The 17,434-nt window shown below is 49.6% G+C and overlaps 1 protein-coding gene across 1 annotated transcript; it reads left to right on the forward strand.

Annotated features, from left to right (window-relative positions):
* Positions 1 to 364: 364 nt before the first annotated feature.
* On the forward strand, positions 365 to 15,598 carry CCDC92B (coiled-coil domain containing 92B). Its single transcript, XM_023530468.1, has 4 exons — positions 365 to 421; positions 8,678 to 8,825; positions 12,604 to 12,651; positions 15,012 to 15,598. The coding sequence occupies exons 2-4, from the start codon at positions 8,696 to 8,698 to the stop codon at positions 15,596 to 15,598; spliced, it is 765 nt and encodes a 254-aa protein (XP_023386236.1). The 5' UTR covers positions 365 to 421; positions 8,678 to 8,695.
* The last annotated feature ends 1,836 nt before the right edge of the window (positions 15,599 to 17,434 follow it).

Raw genomic sequence — 17,434 nt, forward strand, 5'->3', positions numbered from 1 at the left:
AAGTATCTTTTCTTGGCTCTTGGAATCTTCACATAGAGGGAAAGAGGGTATCTTATCAACTGGGGGCCCAGAGAGGTGATATGATTCGCCCAAGGTCATACAGCTAGTGAGAGGTCTGGGGTGGCTTTGCTGCCAATTAGGCAAAAGGTAGGTTTCCTGACCCCTAGTCAGTTCGCCCCCGACCTAACTCTTCCCTAGGCTAGTAAGGGCACTGTCTGTTGTTCCTATGCCAGGGGGTGGGCAGAGGGGCGGAGCGGATCGCGGCTTGCCGGCCTGGGCGCTGTCCGCGGTGCTGATCCTCCCGCCGCGCTCTTGCTCGCCAAGTAGCCGACCCGTTCCCGGGGTTTCCTTTCCACCTCCCAGCCAAAGCCAGCTCCGCGAGTTCAGCGGCCCGCTGGGGTCCTTAGGCCTGGCTCTCGGAGCTCTTGGGGTTCCCCTTCCCCCAACTGAGCGCCGCCAGCATCCCTTCCCCCCGCCCCGCCCACAGCCCCTCCCCGCCAGTCCCAGGTCCCTCCCCTCCCCCCTTATCTCTCCCGCCCCCCAGCTCCCCCCTACGGCTCCTTCGCCAGTTCCGGTCACGTTGCTGGGTGTTTACGCCTGGAGGCCGCCCTGGACTCCCCCTCGGCGCCCCGGAGCCCCCCGGAACCCCGGCCCGACCGCCCCGCAGCCTCGTAACAGCGAATGGCGCTGCAGCCGGGGCGGGCGCTGCGGAACCCCCGGCGCAGCTAGCGCGGGGAAGAAGAGCGCCTCCCCCACCCAGCCCTGCCCGGACCCAGGGCTCCTCTGGCCTGTCGCTCCCTCTGGTCCCGAAGGTGAGGAGGCCCGTGGGCATGGGGGTGGGCGCTGGGGTGGCCCCGGGTGTGGAGCTGCGCGGACCGAGCTCCAGCTCCCCTGGGAGGGCTGGCGTGGAGCTGGGCACCGCAGCGCGCGAGAGGCGGACAGGACCCATGAGCTGCTGGCAGAAGTTGTGCCCCACCGCCCAGACTCAGGCCCTTCTTGGCCCTGGTGGAGACTCCAGAGCAGCGGAGGTCAAGCCACCACAACCTCTTGCCACCCCCACCACACGCATCTTTCTTTCTGCCTGCCTTTCCCTGTCCTTCCTGGTACCTCTCTTCCCTGTCCTCCTTAGACTCCATATCCCCCACCCCTTCTCTGGGAGTCATATTCGAGGTGCAATCAGGGCAGAACATCAAGACTGAAGGTGTTGGGGGCTCCACTTTCCCCATACATCCCACTCTTGTGTTCCTGGATCCTCAGCTTTGCTGAGGTTGAGAGTCCTGGGATCTTAGTGGAGTGGGGGAGGCACACCCCACGGGTATTGGAGGACTGAGGCCCTGGAGTAGAGAGGAGCACAAGACCCCTAGGCTCCACCACTAGCCAAGTGACTCCATCTAACAGAGTCCCAGACATTTGTCAAAGGCTGACTTCTTGTTCCCAACTTAAGTCCCCAAGAGAGCCAAGGACTTGGGGGTGCGGGAGTAATTATTTTTTAATACATGCACTTACTTGCCCTGGTGATTGCCAGTAACACTTAACTCATCCTCCCTATTTCACCAACATTCCATGCAAGGGATTCCTAGAGACAAAAATCTGCCCTCGGGAAGCTTATGGCTTAGAGCAAAAGCCACACACACACACACACACACACACACACACACAAATGTGATACATGGTAGCATGGAATGCCTGGGGAACACATTGGCAAGAGAGAGCCATGCTAACTTGGTAGGGGTCAGGGAAAGCTTCCTTGGAAAGGCAGCACTCGAGAAGGGTAGTGTCTTTCATGTTCATGGGTATGAGGAGTTTGTTGTGAAAGCAGTAAGAGGTAGATTCAGATGAAAAGAGGAGGAAATCAGACTGCAAATGTGGCCTGTTTTTAGATTATGAAGGGCCTTGGATGCCAGGATGAGCACCCAGTGGAGTGCTCCAAGTTGCCAGGCAGTCAGTTGTGTATATTGGGCAAACTGCTTAACCCCTCTGAGCCTGTTTCCTCATCTATGGAGTGGATATATGTACTAATAGAACCTTCAAAGTAAGGTCATTGTGAAGATAAATGAGTTACTATATGTAAAATGCAAAGAACAGTGCCAGCCATTTATTATTATTGTAAATATTATTATGTGTGCAATGATACTCACTGTTATTATAAATATTATTACCTGTGCATCTACATCTGAGAAAGACTTCTTGAGTTCCAGCTCTCTCTCCTATCCCAGGCCTCAATTAGGTAGTTAAGAGGCATAAGAAAACAAAAGAAAATTTTAGTTCATTTATTTATTCATTTATTACCGTGATTGCTTAATATACCTGCCCTAGCAATTGGGATAATAAAAATAAGTTTAACATTCTCCTTGAAACAAGAAGGCATAAAGAATTTTAACAAAATGTAAGTACTGAGTGTTCAGAACAGAGCACAGATATTTGTTGACTTGATCAATATTTTCAGTCCCGACGAGAAAAAGAAATACTAAGAACAAAATGGAAACTGGGACAAGAGAATCAGTCAAGAGTGAGGGGTGGCAGACAATGCAAACTCCATGCAAGCAGAAAGCAAGAAGCTTCAGTTCTGCTTCCTCTCCTAGCCCTTGCATCTGCCGGAGAGAGAGACTAGACTAGAAAACTGGTCTTCAAACTTTTGGTTAGCAGAAGCCTTTTCTCTAATGAATTTGTATGCGCAAACCCATATAAAAGAAGGGTGAAAACAACAAAGCCTCAAGCCCTGCTCCTTGCGGCCAACCCTTTTAGGACCCCTCTGCAGAACTCTGGGGCTCTATGGAAATTTTGAAAATCAGACTTGAAAATCACCAATTGAGATGATTCTAAAGACCCTTCAGAGCTCTGAGTACCATGATTCTGTACTTTCTGTGGTTCTTCTAATCCAAAGAACTATAAGAACTTAGGAGGGGAGAGAACCACAATTTCCTACTTGCCAAGTCTGTTGTAGGCAGTTAGCTGGGAAGGAAAATGGGTGCCCGGAAACTCCAAAGAGACAAGCAGGAGGTGAAGTCGTTTTCAGGGATCAGGAGCTCAGTCCTTAGAGAGTCAGAATTGTGCCAGGGTCAGAGGGTTCCTTCGCCTGACACTTTGTCTATGGTTGGGGACTTGAGCACAGAAGGCTCCTTCCACCAACTTCTCCAAGAGCAAAAATATTTGTAACTTTCAGACAGATGAGAGGCATGTCAAGAGGACTTGGAATTGGAATTAACTCTATAATTTGTGGACCCTGTGTTACATGTCCTTTTTTATTCTTGATGACAATTTTTTTTTTAATGAACATTTTTCATTAAAACAAAATTAGAACAAAGAACTAGAAGCGTGGAAAAGATGGACAACAAAAACAATGTAGTTCCTGAGGTAGTTAGGACAGTGGACAGAGACGAAGGACCCTTCTCACTTTAACCTGTGAGGTTGGGCATCTCAGGCTGGGTGTGGGGAGAAGATGGAGCTAATAGCTCTTACCCTCCAGGTGCTGCCACTGGCCTGGACCTAGTCCTCAGGCACAAGCCAGGAGATTCCAGGACTGCATTTCTATGTGAAAACCTGACAATTTCCTGGGTTAGGCCTTCCGAAGTACATGTAACTCCTCAGCCACACAGAGAGGTCTGTATTATCCCTGGTTCCCCCTTCCTCACTCCATCTCCTGGCCTCCCCTACACAAACTAAACAATAATATCTAAGAAAGATTATTTGCCAAGATCATTTGTAACCCAAAGTTCTGCCCTGAGCAGCATAGCCTGCCTGGTTGGAAGCAAATACTCAAGTCCTTCCGGGAAGGCTCAGAAACAGCTGGTTGGCTCAGCCTGTCAGTGTGGCCAGGGTCCAGTCTCCAGGGCTGTGTGGAAAGCATTTCGACTCTTCCAAAACATTTGCATGTCAGCGGCTGGGAACAGACATTTTTTTTCTTCATTGTAAGCACAGGCCAACATACCTCCATCTTCCACTTGCACACACAGCAGATACATAGATTCAAGAAAGGCAAGAACCCATACTCACTGTATGCACACATACATGCACTCCTTGAGGCATGGATACAGGCTCGGGTACAGACACAGGCACACACATCCCAACATAGATATACAATAATGCAGACATAGCTCACCTGTTCCTCTCAAGTAATGCCCCAGAATATTTGCCTACTGACATCTGTTTCTCCCTTTTTGAGGTCTCTTGAGCACATGAAATCTAACATTTCTCAGGCTGGATCTTACCTTCTCTGTAAATCTGTTCCTCTACATCAGTTCGCCCCAGCTCCACAAATTCACTCACTCAGGCATTCTACAGATATTTACTGAGCATCTCCTATTTGCCAGATACTGTGCTAGGTACTAGGGAACAGGAGGAAACAAAACAGTCCTTCATCCTGTGTTGCCAACAACCTGGCAAGGGAAACAGATAATAAACAAAACTGCAATAATACAGCATGTGGTGATAAATTCATGGAAGAAAAACAAAGCAGATTAAGGGAGTGGAGAGTGTCAGAGGGTTCTATTTTAAATCAAATAATTGAGAGAGGCCTTGAGGTGATATTTGAACAAAGTTCTGAATGAAAGAAGGAAATGGGCCATGAGGGTATTTTAGCAAAGGGCATTCCTGGCCGAGGGGGACAACATATACCAAGTCCCTGAGGCAAGGGTGTGCTTGGCATGTTTAGGAAACAGCCAGCAGCCAAGAGTGGTTGGAGTGGAGCCAGCGATGGGTAAACAGTAGGAGATGAGGGCAAACAGAGCCAGGGGCAATTATGTAAGAATTTAGGATTTGGTTTTAAGTGAGATGGGAAGCAATTGGAGGGTTTTGAGTGAGGGACCAGGTGACATTATCAGAATTACTAAAGGAACTCTGGCTGTTGCATAGAAAACTTCAGCAAGAGTGGAAGTGAGAAGCCCGTTTGGTGGTTACTGCTGTGGTACACTAGAGGGATGGTGGCGGCTGGGGCTAGGGAGAGAGCAATGGAGACTGCGAGAACTGATTGGATTTAGGATTTTTTCTGAAGGTAGAGCCAACAGGATTTGCAGATGGACTGGCATATGAAGAAAGAAAAAGGAATCAACTATGACTCCTAACCATTTGGCCTGAGCAACTGAGTGAAGAAGCAAATAGCAGTGCTGTCTATCAAGATGGCGGACAGTAGGCACGACAGGTTTGTAGGAGTGATCACAGAGTTCAGTACTGGGACTTGTAAGTTTGAGGGACCCATTAAACATCCAAATGGACATATTATGTAGTCAAATCTAGTGTTCAGGGGAAAGTTAGTTTAGGCATCAGCATATAAATAGAATTTACAGCTATGGGATGGGACAAGATCACCATAGAAGTGATTAGATAGAGAAGAGGTCCAATGTGAAAGAAGGAGAAATGGAAAAAGCCCAGCAAATGTGCCTTCATACTTGAGTTGCCCAAGCTAGAAAACTGGCAGACATCCTGGACATCCCCCTCCCCGTCATCATGGCGTAATACAATCCATCCCCATATCCTGCCAATTCTACTACCAAAACACACTTGGAACTTCTATCTTCACCTCCATCATCTGGTCCAGGCCTCCATCATCTCTCACCTGGACCACTGCTACATTCTTCCAGCTGACCTTTCCTTATCCACTTTGCCCTCCCCACAGCAACCAGGGTGATCTTTTAAAAATGCAAATCATATCATGTCCCTCCCTGCCTAAAATCTTTTAATAACTTCCCAATTCACTTAGTATTAATCCAAAATTTTTAATATAGTTTATAAGACTTTGTGATCCTTCTCTTGCTAATCTCACTTCCTGTGACCCTCCCACAATACCTTACACACCAGCCTTCACCAGCAATTGGCAATGTCTCTGTTTCTCAAAAAGACCATGTGAAGCACTTAGCATAGGGCTTGGCACATGGTAGGCACTCAATAAATGTATGCTATCATTATCATCCTACCTCTGGGCCTTCACAAATGCTGTTGTTCCCTGTTTGAGATGCTCTTTCCAGTACTCTTCTAACTCCTACCCCTCCTTCAAGTCTGTTTTACTTTTCCGTTGCTGCATAACAAATTACCACAGACTAAGTGATTTAAAACAATATAAAAGTATTTTCTCACAGTCTCCAAGGATCAGGAGTCTGGCACTTTTTACCTAGGTCCTCTCCTCGGGGTCTTATAAGGCTGAAATCAAGACTGGCTGCATCTCAACAGAAGGTACAACTGGGGAGAGATCTGCTTCCAAGATGCTTTTGGTAGAAGAATTTACTTCCTTGTGGTTGTAGGACTGAAGCCCCCGTGGTCTTGCCAGCTGTCAACCAGGAACCATTCTCAGCTACTAGAGGCCTCTCTCAGGTCCTTGCCTGTGTCTTCTACCATAGGCTGTCTCACAGCATGACAGTTTACCCCTTTAAGGCCAGCAGAATTTCTCTCAGGCTTCAGATCTCTTCCTTCAGTAAGGGCCCTGTGAATTGTCCCACCCAGATTAATCTCCCTTTTGATTAACTCAAAGTCAAACTGATTGGAGGCCTCAATTACACCTGCAGAATCCCTTCACCGCTGCCATGAACCTAATCATAGGAGTGAAATCCATCATATTCACAGTCCCGTGCATACCCAAGGGGAGGAGATAATACAAGAGGGTATGACCAACAGGGGCTGAAAATTCTGGGGACTCTCTTAGAATTCTGTCTGTCATGAGGTCTCTGCCAAAAGACACTTCCTCAAAGAGACTTTCTCTGACCCCAAATGTAAAATAGGTCCCATTTTAAATTCTTTCATATTACCCTGTAGGTTTATTTTATGGCACCTATCACAGATTGTAATTTTAAACTTCTTTGTATTATTATTTGTTTGTTTGACACCTTATTTACTTGTTTGATTCTCTCCTCTTCATACTGTGAGAGCAAGAATTTTGTTTTGTTCATCAAAGTGGCCCCCCTACCCTGCACAGCCATTAGCCCTGCACAGTAAATCATTGAATGAATGAATGATGAACAAATCAGCAAATCAAGGCATGGACTAACCTACTCACATTAAACAGAGAAGGGATGTAGCACTAATTCATCCAGGTCAAGTGCTAAGTGCTCTACTCTTTTTAATCTCATTTAATCTTCACAGTTATCCTGGGACTATTACTATTAGTAGCCCCATTTTACAGAGAGGGGGGAAAAGGTTCAGAGAGGTTAACTTTCTTGCCCAGTCACACAGCAGGTAACTGAAAGACTCAGGATTCAAACCCAGGATTGTCCTCAGTGTAAATACTGGGAACCTTCTTTGGATTCAAAAGATTTGATTGGAGAATTGGGTCTGCTTCCACTTTTTGACCATGTGAACTGGCACAAGTCACTTCAACTCAGAGTCTCAGTTTGCGAAACAGGGGTGGTCATACCTACTGAAGAGTGGTTGACAGAAAGAAGTAAGATAGTATCTATAAAATACTTTAAACATAGCAGATGGTCAGTAAATGTAGCCAGTGATTCCCAATTCCAAAGGGCCACCCTTGGCTAAAATGAAAGTCTTCTTTGGTTGGACTAGGGGGTTTAGGGGATATGAGAGAAGGGAGTCCAGAAAGAGAAGCTTACGAATGTGAAAGTCTCAGGTGGACCTGCTTGGGGTGACCCCACAAATGAAAGTCTAGATTTACAGAGACTTACATGGAAGCAAGTTTGGAGGGAATTAGCTGCTGAACAGAGCTGTCCATCAACTGGCCTCCCTTTCCACTACCCAGGGAATTCCTGAGACCAGTGGAGGAAGCGCCTTCAAAAGCTTAGGACATCCCTGGCAGAGAAGGCATGAGCTCTGAGTCCTGGGCTCCAGAGGTCTGGGCCTCCACTACCCTCTGTCTCCTGGTTTTGCCCTCTGCCCCTGCTTTTCTAGGACCTTAATGATCACAGGAGAAACTCACTGGGAAAGGGGCGGGGCCAAAAGAGAGAGCCCTGGAAGACCAGGCCATCAATAGGATTCAAGGATGCAAACCTCTCCCTCCTACCACAGTGTCTTAGGTTTCCACCATGGATTCACTGCATGGGTCTCCTTAGCACCTTTTCCCATTCTTCTTTTTAAAAGGACCCTACCTCCTGCCTTCAGCCCCCAGAATCATTGTTAGTAAAACATTCATCAGATTTACTCCTTCATGACCTGAAAGAGCCCTGAGTTGAAGTTAAGTCAGAGAAATAGAGTTGAACTGGGAGGGAGTATGCTCAGAACCATCCTCCCATCCTTCTAGGTGATGGTCACTCTTGAGCTAGGATACTTGCAGGATGGCAGAGCTGAAAGAGACCTCAGGGTTCTTCCACTCCACAACTCTCTTAATCTAGCAATGAGAAAACCAAGAGCCCAGAGACAGAGAGAGCTTGCCTAAAGTTACATGGCTGGTTAAGAAGTAGACGAGAACCCATCTTTGTCTCTATCTACTGACTCTGCTTCTCCATTGGTTTTCCTCTCTGAGAAGTAGAAGAGACCACGAGGCAGGGGAGTGAAGCCATTTCCCTCTGGGCCTCCAGTTCTTCATCTGTTAAATGGGAATATTTATACTTCCCTGCCAACGCACCCACTTGATCATGAAGCTTCAGTGAGTAAATACAGGGAAAATGACTGCAGTGGCAGAATCGTCTACCTGGTGGCAACAGGACTCAGACTGAGAAGACTATGAGGGATCTGAGGGTGGGCAAGGCAGGCAGATGGGTCCAGAAGATGTGGGTTCACCTTGTCATCCTCCCCAGGTGAGGCCCAGGCCTGGGTTGCCATGGATACCGTGTCCCTAGAGCATCAGATCCAGAGTGTGCAACGCCACATCAGCTTCCTGAAAAAAGAGCAGATGGCCCTGCTGAGAGACCTGCACCTGGAAATCCTGAGGCTGCAGAAACGCTGCTCAGGTGAGATTGAGAGGGATGGCTCGATGGGGGGTAGCAGGGCTAGCAGAGGTGACTGTCATCACAATCATTGTCTCTGATAGAGTGCCCACCACCAGGAGCCTCTCTAAGCCTCATGACAATCCTGCCAGGTGGGTGTTCATCTCCCCTTTATCTGGAGGAGGAAACTCAGTGTTGGGGAGGTGAGATACAAGTTTCATTGCTCTAGTTCAGTAGCATAGGGAAACCTGGGAATCATTCCTGGGAATTTTCTGTCCTTTTCTACCATACATATTTATCAAGTGCCTCCCAGCCCTTAAGAAGCCCTCAGTCTAGTTGGGGACAGACACACACACACTCAGAATAGTAAGATATACAGAAAATAAACAGGGCCAATGGGAGTTCATGGGTAGGATCCTGTCAGGCTCGAAGCATGGGTAATGCAGGAGACCAGGCATCCCAGGCTCCCCAGAGGAGTGAAACATTTCCATTCTCTGAAGGGTGAGTAAGATTTAGACATGCTGAGATATCACAGTAGAATGAGGGTGGAGAAACCATTCTAAGCATTCCAAAAAAGCATGGCCAAGTCCAGAAGTAGGAAACCAAAGGCTTAGGAAAAGTTCTCTTTGATGGATAAAGCTGAGCTTAAAGGAGACTGGTGAGAAATATGGCTGAAGCCAGATCATGGAAGACCTTGACAAATGCCAGGACAGGTAAGAAGTGTGGCCTGTCCTCCTGAGTAGTGGGGAGCCACTGAAGGTTTTGAGCAGCATCATGCTTCATTAAGAAACTCAACCCGGGAGTTGTATGGGAGATAAATTGGTGAAAGAGGGAGGTAGGGAGGCTAGTGATAGGGCTGATGAAATGGCCCACTGAAGGGATAAAGGGAGATGGAAAGGGGAGGACCAGTAGGAAGTAGATGGAAGGAAAGGACTTGGCAACCGATTAGATTTGTGAGCAGGACATAGGAAGGCACCAAGGACAAAGCTAAATCCTGGGCCTGACCTCCCTCTTGGACCTCAGGCCTCAGCTGCCCGGCCCTCTCAGCGGCCTGGCTCTGGCTCAAGTCCTCACTCAGGCTGAGTCTTCAAGTACAGGCTTTAGAGCTAATGACTCACAGAATGTCTCAACTGGAATAGCTCAACCTCTTCATTGTACAAATAGATAAACTGAGGCCCAGAGAAAAAAAAAGTCATATGATATGTTAGTGGCAGACTCAGGATTAGAACCCAGAGCTCCAGATTGCCAGTCCTGCATGCCTCTGCAGCTTTCTGCACATTCTCTTCCCAAGATGCTCAGACTTCTACCTCCCTTTCAACCTCTGCTCATGAGAGGCTCTCCATTCCCCAGAAGGAAACTGAGGCCCAGAGGGTTTGAGCCACCTGCTCAGCTTCTCACTTTGGCACAAGAAACCAGTAGTCCTCACTCTCAGCCTCCACAGCCTCCTCTGGCTCCATATGCATGATTTAGTAGCCACATTCCAAGGCCAGGCTCCCTGCAATCTCTCCCAAAGCCTGGATGGCAGCAAAGGGCAGCCTCAAAGCAGCTTACCCCTGCCTGATGCCACTTTTTCATTACAAGAATCTTAAAGAAAAATTGAGACAAGGGAACCCTAAGGCCCTACAGCTATTCCTGTAATTTCTTTTTGTTTTGCCCTATTTATGAATAATACCTGGGTCCTTCTACTCAGGATACAGGTCAAGCTCCCAAGAAAGTGTAATAGGCAGGAACAGAGGGCTCTGGCCCCCACTACCCTTCTCAGATGGGTATGGGCCTTCCCTCTTAGTTATCAATTAAGGAGATAAAAATAGCTCTGGGTTGGCCTGGGGCTGAAATGACTGAATAAGGCCCTCCCTCCAAGGAGTAGGGGAGTGAAAAGAAGGGAGTAGAACAAAAGAGATTGTTTTTTTTTTTTTTAAAGTAGATTCAAGAGGGACCCAGAGGCTGAGAAGGGGAAGGAAGAGAGGAGTGGCTGGTATAGGAGCCAAAGGCACAGGGCTGTGGGAAGAGCCTGCCATAAAGATGTGATGACTCAGAATGAAGGACTTGAGAGGTGGGTGGTGGGCAGCTAGGTAATAACAAGAACTGCTCCCATGTATTCAGCACTGACTCAGCCCTGGGTTGAACTCTCTGTTTATTTTCTCTCATTTAATCCCAGCAACAGCCCCTTGTGAGGCAGGTGCAATTTTGTCCCCATTTTGCAGATGAGGAAACTGAGGCTCAGGGACGTGCTATCACTGGCCCAAGGTCACAGTGTATCTGATCTCACAGCATACTCGCCTAAACCTTGGGGACTCTGAACAGAAGATGGACTCTGATTTGGATGGGGGAGTTGGGCTCAGCTGGGATTCTATCTCCCTTCCCCCAAGTCCTGTGGTTAAGGGTGGAGGAGAAACCTGCCCACAGGGAGTTAGTGGAAGAGTTAAAGTCTATGCCCTGAATCTAGTTCAGGGTCCCTTGGGCTATATTGCAGGGCTTTGGAGGAGGGGCCAAGTTATCCCCAGGAAGCCCTGGGGGACAGAGGCATCACAGTCCTCCTAGGGGCCCCAGGGAGGAGGTTCAGGCTCCGGTCACAGCAAAAGGCCCAGGCACCCCAGTTCTCTGTCTCCTAGCAATAGCTGGCCTCCCCTGGGAAGGTACCTCCAGCAAAACCCCTGATCTCTAGAAGGGCCAGGCGAGGACAGAGAAGAAGAGCATGCGGAGGGCCCACAAGGCTGTCTGTCTCTCTACTGTAGGTGCTGCTGCGTGGTAGTCCCAGAGATATGTTACCCATCCCACCCCCAGTTTCAAACCTTCTCCCTTTGGGCATCAGACTTTGCCCTTGCAGGTATACACAGATGCTCCCGAATAAGTGCCTTCACATAGGCAGCTGTGGCTCCTCACCTCCCTTGTGCCCCTTTCCCAGCTCCTGGTGGAGTTAGGGGAGTGGGGTAGGCCTGGAAAAATCAGATGCAGCTGGCAGAGGGGTGGGGTGTTCTGGCTGTAAGGAATGGAGACTGGCAAGACAGGTAGATAGAGAGGTGGTAGCTGGGCTGCTAGTGCGCTGGAGGAAACTGCTCCTGCAACAGTGCCCTTGGCAGGCTCCTTGGCTGCCTTGCCCCACCCCTCAGTGCAAAGCCAAAGGCTGTGCCAAGTGCCAGGTAGGCTCTTCCATCACCAGGTGGTGCTGTCCTCCTTGAAGCCCCTCTCCCTGCAGTGTGGAAAATGGAGGAACCAGGGCTTAGAAAGGGGCAAGGCTAATGTTCAGAAAATAACACTGGCACAGCAGTACTGGCTGTGAAAACAGTGAAACGCGTGTGTCCTATTAGTAAACAGCCACTGTTCTGAGTTACCTTCCAGCAGCCAAAAGCAGCCCAGGACTCTCTAGCCTTCCCAGATTCACCAACTAAAGGGTCTGTGCCCTCCACAGCGGAGGGTCCTCCGGAACAGCTGTGGTTGTTTAAATATTTGTATATCACCTCTGGGAAAGGGCAAATACTCCCCTAGACCCAAAAGCAAGCCAGGCTCCTCAGTATTACCAGGGTTCAACTAAACCTTGAATCCAGGCCACAAAGCTTGGATTGGGAAGATCTCTGGGCTTAGAATCAGGCATATCGGGCTCATGCTGTGCCTTGGCATCTCTTTTCATCTCTTCCCCTCTCTGGGCTGTAGTAAAATAGGTATGGGGGGTGATTTGAATGATTTCTAAGGATTCTTATTGTCACTTTTACTGAGCCGTGATTCTCTAATCTCACACACACACACACACACACACACACACACACACACACACACACACGTCTTTTCTTGTCTCTCCCCGCAGAACTGACCCATGACCTGGAGATAAGAGAAGCCCAATCTCACCAGCAAGGTAAGAGAAGGATGACTGGTGGGGAAGTGCCATGGGGGCCCAACAGGTCACCTTTTCCCCACCACTTAGTAAGACCTGAGCTTTCTCTGTTCCCAGTCCAGACTTGAGGACAGCCACTCCTTAGTTTGTTGAGCACAATAGAGGATGTCAGCCCCATTTGCCCATTCAGCTGGATGACCTTGCAAAGTAGACAGCCTGCACCACTATACATAGTGTCTTGTATCCATGTCTCTGGCCAAAGTAGGAAAATAAAAGCAGGAAGGAGATGGTGTTCAGGAAGTCCAGCTGGCTGCATTCATTCCTCTCTGTGACCTACCTCTCCAATCCTTCCCATCCTTGCACATGTGATTCCCACGGTCAGTGTCCATATCCTCCAAGACGCTGAATGTCAATATGTAACACAATGACAATATGGGGTCCTTGACTTCAAGGACTTTAGCCTAGATGAGGAGAAAAGAGATACATGCACATTTGCAAATCCTTCATTTTATAAAAAACATGATTTCTTGCTAATGTAGCAATTCCACTAAAATATTTTTATATTGTTACCTCACCCGTATAATGGAGGGGTGGGGTGGAAAAATAGTGCTCAGTAAGTATAGTTTCAGTTTCCCAAGATGAAAAGTTCTAGAGACCTGTTACACAATATTGTGATATACTTAACACGACTGAACTTAAAAATTGTTAGGATGGTAAATTTTATGTAGTTTTTTTTTAACCACAATTGAAACTTTTTTTTTAATGGAAGGGGTTGCATTGTTGAGATCTTAATTACCAGATTATATAATCTCTGAGATCTAGGACTGGATGGTACCCATTGTCTTCAGTGTGAAAGACACATTACCTGACATGGAGGATTGCATAAATGCTTAATTAAAAATGAATCACAAGAATAATAAATAAATAAAATAAATAAATAAATAAGAAATAAGAATCACAAAAATAGTCTTTCTTAGCTAGGCGAAATTTAAGAATGAATTACTGTCATATTGATGTGCTGCTTATAGATCAAGAACTACATGACTAAGAGCTGGGGATAGGGAAGGCTGGAAGTTGAAGGTAAAATATTAGGAGCCCTACAATTTGCTTTGCATATTCATGCATAAAGATCTAAACACTTACAGACTTGAAAGAATTCTGCCCACCTCTTAAGTGGCAACCATGGGCAAATTCTTGGTGCCTAGGTGCTTGAAGGAAGGGGGCACGCATACCAAACACCAGGTAAGGACAGTTCTGTGACAACAGCAGCTTTTACTCTACCTACAATCCTTTCTCTAAAAAGGCTTTTGGGGTCATCTGGCTTAAAGCACTGCCCCAGAGTCCTGGTTTTTATCTTCTCTCTCAGTGGGCTTGAGAGCTCTTTTTGTCCTCTTTTTTTATGAAAATCACCAAGTGATTTTCACATCCATTCAAGAGTCACTTTACAGCTACCTGTGTCCCTACTCTCATTCACATGTGCCAATCCCAGGATCCTGTTCCTGCTGAAATGGAGTTTATAATCCAGGAGGCAGGGGTCCTCAACTCTGTGGGTCCATTAGAATCACCTGGGGAAGGTTAAAGAAGTGACAGTTTCAATCCCAGAGATTCTGATTCAGCTGGTCTTTGGTAGGGCCCAGAAAACTATTTTTTAAAGTTCTCTGAGTGGTTCCAATGTATACCCAGGGTTGAAATCCAATTCAGTGGGCAATGGCAAACAATAAACAAGTAAACTAAAAATTACAAAATGTAATAAATGCTCTCTCTATTAAGGAAACAAGGATGGGGCACACTGACTTTCCTGCCCAGACTCCCAATTCTTTCGGTCCCTTGATCTTGCATGCCTCTCCTGCCACAGGGCTTTTGCACAAGTTGTTCCTTCTGTCCCAAGCACCCTCTTCTCCCTTCTTCACTACTATTCATCCTTCAGATCCTAGCCTAAGTTGCTAAATGCTGAGAAGCCTTCCCTGATTAGGCGACATTCTCCTGTTACAGTCATGGCATTGTCACACGTCACATGGCACAGATTATGTACTATACCTCTCCCACTACGCCTGCTATAAGCTTCATGAGGAATGTTTCTTATCCACCGTATCTCCTAACAGTGCACATAATAAGGGCTCGACAGTTGAATAAATATTTGAATAAATGGTCAGGGAGAGTTTTTGCATTTAAGCTGAAACCTGAAGAATTAGAATTCAAGCAGAGGGTAGAATAGGTGCGAGGGCCCTGAGGAAGAAAAAGGAAGACCAGCGTAGCCGTGGGGAGCGTGGGGGCAAGACGTGCAGCTGCAGAGTCGCAGGGCTTTGGTACAAGGATGGGTGCGCTGTGCAGGTTTGGCCGGGCGAGGACTATCACCTCTCCCCTCTGTCTTCGCTCTCCAGAGGCAGCGTCCCGGGAACTGGAGAGCAAGTGCCGCGAGCTGGAGTCGCAGCTGGCGGCGCGGGCTGCGGCCAACGCCGAGCTGCGGCGGGAGGTGGTGCAGCGCGAGGCGCTGGTGTCGGCGCTGCGCTGCAGCTTGCGCGCGGAGGAGCGCCGCTTTCTGGAGGAGCTGCGTCGCCGCAGCCACCGCGCCACGGTGCTGGGCACCGAGCTGCAGAAGCACACAGAGGCGGCCGCCTACCTCTCCTGCCAGCTGCACGCCGCGCGCCAGAGACTGCAGACGCCACGCCCAGGCCCTGGCGCCGCAGCGGAGCCCCGGTCCCGCCGACGCGCTCAACGGGCCCGCCGCCCGCCCGCCGCGGAGGCCGCCGCCAAGGGTCCCGGCCGGGACTGGGCCGCCTGGGACCGTGCAGCCGGCGCTTTGGACGACACCGACCCCATGCCGGACCCCGCGCTCTTCCTCTACGCCCGGAGGCCCCCGCGGCCCAGCGGCCGCAGCCCGCGCCAGCCGCCTCCCCAGGAACCTCCGGACCAAGCCGACCCACCGGCCGCGCCCAGACCGCCCAGTCCGCCTGGGGCCCCGGAGTAGGCGCGGGGCTGGTGGGGTGGAGTAGGGGAGGCCGGCCCCGGGCTAGAGACGGAGCCCCGGCCGCGCAGGCAGGTCCCGGGGGCCGAAGGAGCCGGCCCCTCCTCCAGGGAGCGGGCAGAAGCGGCCCGTCCCCTCTATCCCTTCCAACCGCCCCCGCCTTTTGTATTTACCAATGTTTCCGAAGCTTCGAGCTCTCCCCTCCCGCGAAAGAGCTCCTACGCGGGGCTCAGCGAGTGCACCTTTTCTGTAGAGAGGACTCGCAGTACTGACCCTTATCTGGTCCCCACTCTGCCAACTAGGAGGGGAGGGGGCGGTGGTCACGGCCATGCCCAGGGAAGCTGACAATCGTTTTGGCGGGAGGGGTAAGGCTGGGCTGGCCTATGGAAAGGAACCGGAGTGGCACTTAGCACCCTTAGGCCTTCCAGCTCCACCACTTCCGCCCGGCGGCCTAGCCCAGGTCTGCACGGCCGCCCTTCCCGCCAAACCTTCCTCCAAGGAGATACTCGGGTTCAGGGGCTAGAGGCTGGACCTTTTTCCTCAGAAGCCGCTTCTCCGCCTACCCCGCTTGATAGGTCCTTACAGGTGAGCACCAAACACTTTAGAAAACACCTCCTTCTGGAGCCTCTGGTGGGAAAGTTTGGCCTGATGGAAGTTTGAACTTCTGGAAGATAGAGCCCACGGACCCTTAGAGAGGATTACAGGATGGGTTCAATGGCAGAACTTGGTCTAGAACTGTCTTTAGCTCAGTTCCTCACCAGGTTGCCATCTGAGGGATTTAGACCGGGAGCTGTGCTGGAGAAGAAAGGGGACACCGATGAGTCTGCTGCCCTGTCAGGCCTGTAGAGGGACAGAAACTGCCTTCAGGAGGTAACTGGGAACCTGAAGGCGCCCTGAGAGTTTCTTAGTCTGTTTGTTGGTGCTAATTTTGCCCAGCTTCCTAATTTAGCTGGGTGCACCCAGAGGCTGGAAGAAGGGCTCAGCTTCTTGGAAGTGGCAGTTGTTGATAGCAGTTTGAATTGGGGGGGGGGGGTAGGGGGATCTCCAGCCTGGCCCCCTCAAGGAATGCCCCCAAGCCTATCAGACCTGACAGTGATGGGGTGCTCTGTGCCCTTCTGTGTAGGTTGGAGAGTGATAAAATGGAAAGTAGAATACCCCACCTCCTAACTGCGTTTCTCCCCAGCTCCCGCCTCATGACCAAAGGCAGTTCCAGTCCGGCTCATTGTCCTCACCCCAAGGCCAACCCAGAAAGTAAGACAAACCTGTAGAACCCCTCCCCATGCCATCCCTCCTCTGTTGGTCCCTCATCAAGTCCTAAGTGCCTGTGATGTCTTCCAGGGCCTGCAGAGGGAGGACATGGGTCAGGGAGAGGCCTTACCTCACTCACAAACACTCCATCCTGGCAGGTCCTGACCTTGGCTGAGGCCAAGCATTCTGTGTCACCCAGGGATTCACAGGTGAGCAGAGTCAGTCTCTAGGGATGATGAACCCTTCTCCCATCACAGCCCTATGCAGAAGAGGAAGGGAGAATTCCCCAATCATGCCTTCTTTGACTCTCTATGTTAGAGGAAGCAGGAAATCAGCAAGAAGCAAAACCCAGGAGCACATTCTCAGCCCACTCAGATGCAGTCCCCTCCCCAGCCTGCCGCACTCAGGACTGCTGAGACCATGGAGCAATAACCAGCCTGGTCTAGGTGTTCAGCCACTGGGATGCAGAAGCCAAGGTGTGGGCACTCTTGAAAGAGACCGTGCTCTCCAGTTTAACTTGGGCCACCATAGTGATGTAGAGTCTGCTCTGCCTGCCCCCATCCCTAACCCCACCCCTAGTCTCTGTGGTTG

Source organism: Pteropus vampyrus, unplaced genomic scaffold (assembly GCF_000151845.1).
Source record: "Pteropus vampyrus isolate Shadow unplaced genomic scaffold, Pvam_2.0 Scaffold50, whole genome shotgun sequence".
Classification (NCBI taxonomy): Eukaryota; Metazoa; Chordata; class Mammalia; order Chiroptera; family Pteropodidae; genus Pteropus; species Pteropus vampyrus.